The sequence below is a fragment of the Alligator sinensis genome, unplaced genomic scaffold (assembly GCF_000455745.1).
Source record: "Alligator sinensis unplaced genomic scaffold, ASM45574v1 scaffold859_1, whole genome shotgun sequence".
Classification (NCBI taxonomy): domain Eukaryota; kingdom Metazoa; phylum Chordata; order Crocodylia; family Alligatoridae; genus Alligator; species Alligator sinensis.
The window spans coordinates 474,074-477,486 of record NW_005842656.1 but is presented as its reverse complement, the minus strand read 5'-3'; the positions used below and the strand labels follow the sequence as shown (position 1 = coordinate 477,486).

Here is a 3,413-nt window from a genome sequence, read left to right as displayed (position 1 = left end):
ACCCAGGCCGTGGCCCACCCCCCCGCGCCCACGGGACCCCGGACCCGCGCCGAGGGACTCACAGCCGCGACAGGGCCTGGTTGTTCTGGAACAGCAGCTCCGGCAGCGCGTGCAGCTGGTTCCGATTCAGCCGCCTGCGGAAGAGGAGAGGGACGGTTACGACGCCACGCGGCGCGGGACGGGGGAGAAGGGCCCGTCACCAGCCGTGTCCTTGCAGACGGGGTGGGGCAGCCCGAGGGCCCTGCCGGCTGGCAGCGAGGCCCTGCGGGACCGATTTGCGCAGAACCAGCCGCGGTACCGAGCCGGACCTTGCTCTCCAGGCACCGCTCCGGGGCAGGGAGGAGGACTGCATAGATTTGGTGTAATTAAGCTCCGAATCCAGCAGCTTAAGCACTGACTCCCCACACCTGCCAGTGCCTGCCGTGCTCCCTGGGGCTGGTGCTGTGCACAGTGGGGCCGACCCCGGCAGCACCAGCGCCTCGGGGGCACAGAACATGGAGCAGCAGGAGGGGAAACATTTCTTCCCGGCCCCACGTGGCAGCCGGCACAGCTAACGCGCAGAGCGGGGCCCAGTGCAGAACGAAGCAACGGCCGTTGAGCAAGGGGGAGCAGCGGGGAGCGGGGGGACAGGTTCCTGGGGCAGCGTGGGGGCTCAGCCCGGCTTGCGTGGGAGCCTCCGTGCTGGCAGCTGCTTTCCCAAGAGACCCCCCCCTCAGGGCACCCCAACCACATGCCTGGGGTGAGCCACAGCCCGGCCTGCTCCCCAGCCAGCACCCGGCTCCGAGCAGCGCGGAGGCATTTTACTTAGAGACCAGCGGGCTGTAACGAGCCTCTGCCTCGTTAGCAGCAGCTCAGACCCAGGCAGCAGCAATGGCTTCTCTCAAGCACCTTCCAGGCCGCTGAATCTCGATCTCGCAGGGCCCCCGAGCCTGAGACAGCGTTTCACACGCCATTACACAGAGCTGCCGGAGCGGGTTCAGGTCACGCAGCGAGCGAGCGAGCGAGCGCGCGCGCGCGCCGGGTGCGCTCAGCTGGAGAGCAAAGCTCTGCCCCCCCGGCCAGCCCTGCTCAGCCCGAGGCTGCCTGCTCCTGCAGAGGGCCTGCGGGACCCCCAGCGCAGGTGCTGCACGGCGGCCGCGCTGGGACCAGTGGCCTGCCCTGCGGAACCCCGAGCCTGGGGGGTGCACGGCCGCCGTGCTGGGACCAGTGTCCTGCGCTGCCCCCGTGCACGGGGGCAGACCCGCGGGCCCACGAGGCGCCCCCACCCTGGGCATGTCCAGCACCCCTCTGAGCACATCCTACTGCCCGGTCAGAGGGAGAGCACCACCTCCCGAGGCACCCCTGCTTTCCCCGGCCCGCAGAGGTCACCCCTCAGCTCCGGCCACACCGGACCGCTTGGCTCAAGGGCACGGGCAGGATCAGGGCCTGCAGCGGCACGTCCACATGCAGCCCCAGCCTCAGGTCTGGCTCCGCTGGGAGCGGGGCAGGGAAGTCTCGGCTCAACACGACTCCCAAGACTTAGAGAAACTAGAGCCGTGGGGAAGGCCGGGAGCTGCGGGGTCACATCTAGTCCCAGCCCCGTCCAAACCAGCCCAGGCAAACCCCGTGTCCAACACAACACAGTCACCCCGATACAGCCCAGGCAACACCCCTGCCCCCGGGGCACAGGGGGGCCACGGCCGCCAATGTCCTGCTACTGCCGGGGGGTCGTGGGCGCTGCAGAGAGCCCAGGCCCAGGCCGTGCCCCCGCTGCAGAGGAAGGCAAACCCCCCCCAGTCTGCACCAGCCTGACCGGGGGAAATGCCTTCCTGCCCCCAACTGCCAGGTCTCCTGCCGTCCCCGCAGCCCCCAGACACTCACAGCCGCTCCAGTTCCTTGAGGTCATCGAAGGCGCCACGCTCCACCGTGCTGATCTGGTTTTCCATCAGCTGCCTGGGAGAGGGAGGAGGAGAGCGCGGGTCAGCACACGGACACGGCCGGGCCGGCTTGCTCATGGGGCAGCTGGCAGGGAACGCGGACCGCTCTCATGCCACGCTTGCCCTCGCTTCTCCTGCCGCACGCATCTTCCAGCACCCCGGTCCCTGGGCTGCGAAAGCCACAGCCCACGCGGCGCCGGGGCCGCAGCTCTGCTCCGGGCACTCAAGCCACGTGGGCAGAGACCCCAGCCGGGGGCAAGCATCCAAGGGCCATGGCCCCTCGCCCCCCGGGCACTATTTCCAGCCCCTCCTCCGATCCTGGTTTCTTCCCCACCCAGTCCTGACACTGCCATGGACCCTGCAGGTCCCCAAATCACCAAGGCCGGTGACCTGTGACCCCAGGCAGGCCACGTGCACCCGAGGGGGCCCCTTTAAGTCGTGTCTGGCCATCAGGTCCATATGCTGCCCCAACCCTACAATGACCCCTGCTCCCCCTAGAGCCGCCAGGTCCCCAGGGCCAGGCCTGACACGTCCCGTGGTCTGTCCACAGGATGCTACAACGAGCCTGCCAGGGGTCAGCAGCTGGACCCCCGAGCCCTGCAGCCTCCCTTCCTACAGCCCCTCGGGCAGGGACTGGCACCCGACCGCTCCAGCCCCACGTCCCCGCACTGCCACCGCGGTCCCAGGCGCGGAGAAGACGGCCCCCGCTCCCAGCAGCCCCCTCGACCCCCGTGACCGGAGGGGCGCAGGGCACTCACAGGACGCGCAGCTGCTTCAGCCCCGAGAAGTCGTTCCTGCCGACACGGGTGATGTTGTTGCCGTTCAGCTCCCTGCGGGGGCAAGAAGATGCAGCTGGTGAGTTGTGCGACCGTGCCAGGCTCCCGTCCACGTGCCCTGGGACCCACGTAGCCCACACACAGGCTGCGACCCTGACCCCGACCGGGGCTGCCCAGCGCTGCCTCGGGGCAAGGTTTCCCTCCCTGCACCAGCCCGGGACAGGCGCAGAGGGGCTGCCGGTGGGTGCGAGCTGGCCCTGGCAGTTCCAGGCACGGCCCCGTGTCCCCCCGCAATCCCCGTCCCCTGCACCCTGCATGCACCCGGCTCTGTCGCCCCACGCTGCCCTCCGGGACACCCCAGCAGCAGGCACCTAGTCCCTGCGGTCCGGTCACGCGGGACCCTTCGGCAGCAGGGTCAGCGGCACGGAGGAAAGGCTTTGGCGACCCCGGGCAAGTGTGACGGAGCTGGGGGACCCCCGCGGCGGTGCCAGCCCTCCCCACGTGTGCTGTGGGCATCTGAGGGGCTCAGGGCTCTGCCACCCCCTCCAGCGCCCCCAGGTTTGCTCTCCGCTCATCCAAGAGACTCCCCGGGCCCGGGGGCAGAAACATCTGGTCAGGACATAAATCACGGACAACGTTTCCCAGGCAGGAGAGACGGAGTTGGGTTTCGTGGAGATGGGCCCAAGGCTGGCTCTGGTGTCAGGGGGCGTGGGAGCGAGGG

The 3,413-nt window shown here is 69.6% G+C and overlaps 1 protein-coding gene across 1 annotated transcript in view; it reads right to left on the bottom strand.

Moving 5' to 3' along the window:
• SLIT1 (slit guidance ligand 1) overlaps positions 1–2,803 on the bottom strand; it is a 40,570-nt gene extending 37,767 nt beyond the window's left edge. Inside the window, 3 exon segments of the mRNA XM_025215635.1 lie at positions 63–134; positions 1,861–1,932; positions 2,675–2,803. Of these exon segments, the coding sequence (XP_025071420.1) occupies positions 63–134; positions 1,861–1,925 (137 nt within the window). The 5' untranslated portion in view covers positions 1,926–1,932; positions 2,675–2,803.
• Positions 2,804–3,413: the final 610 nt, after the last annotated feature.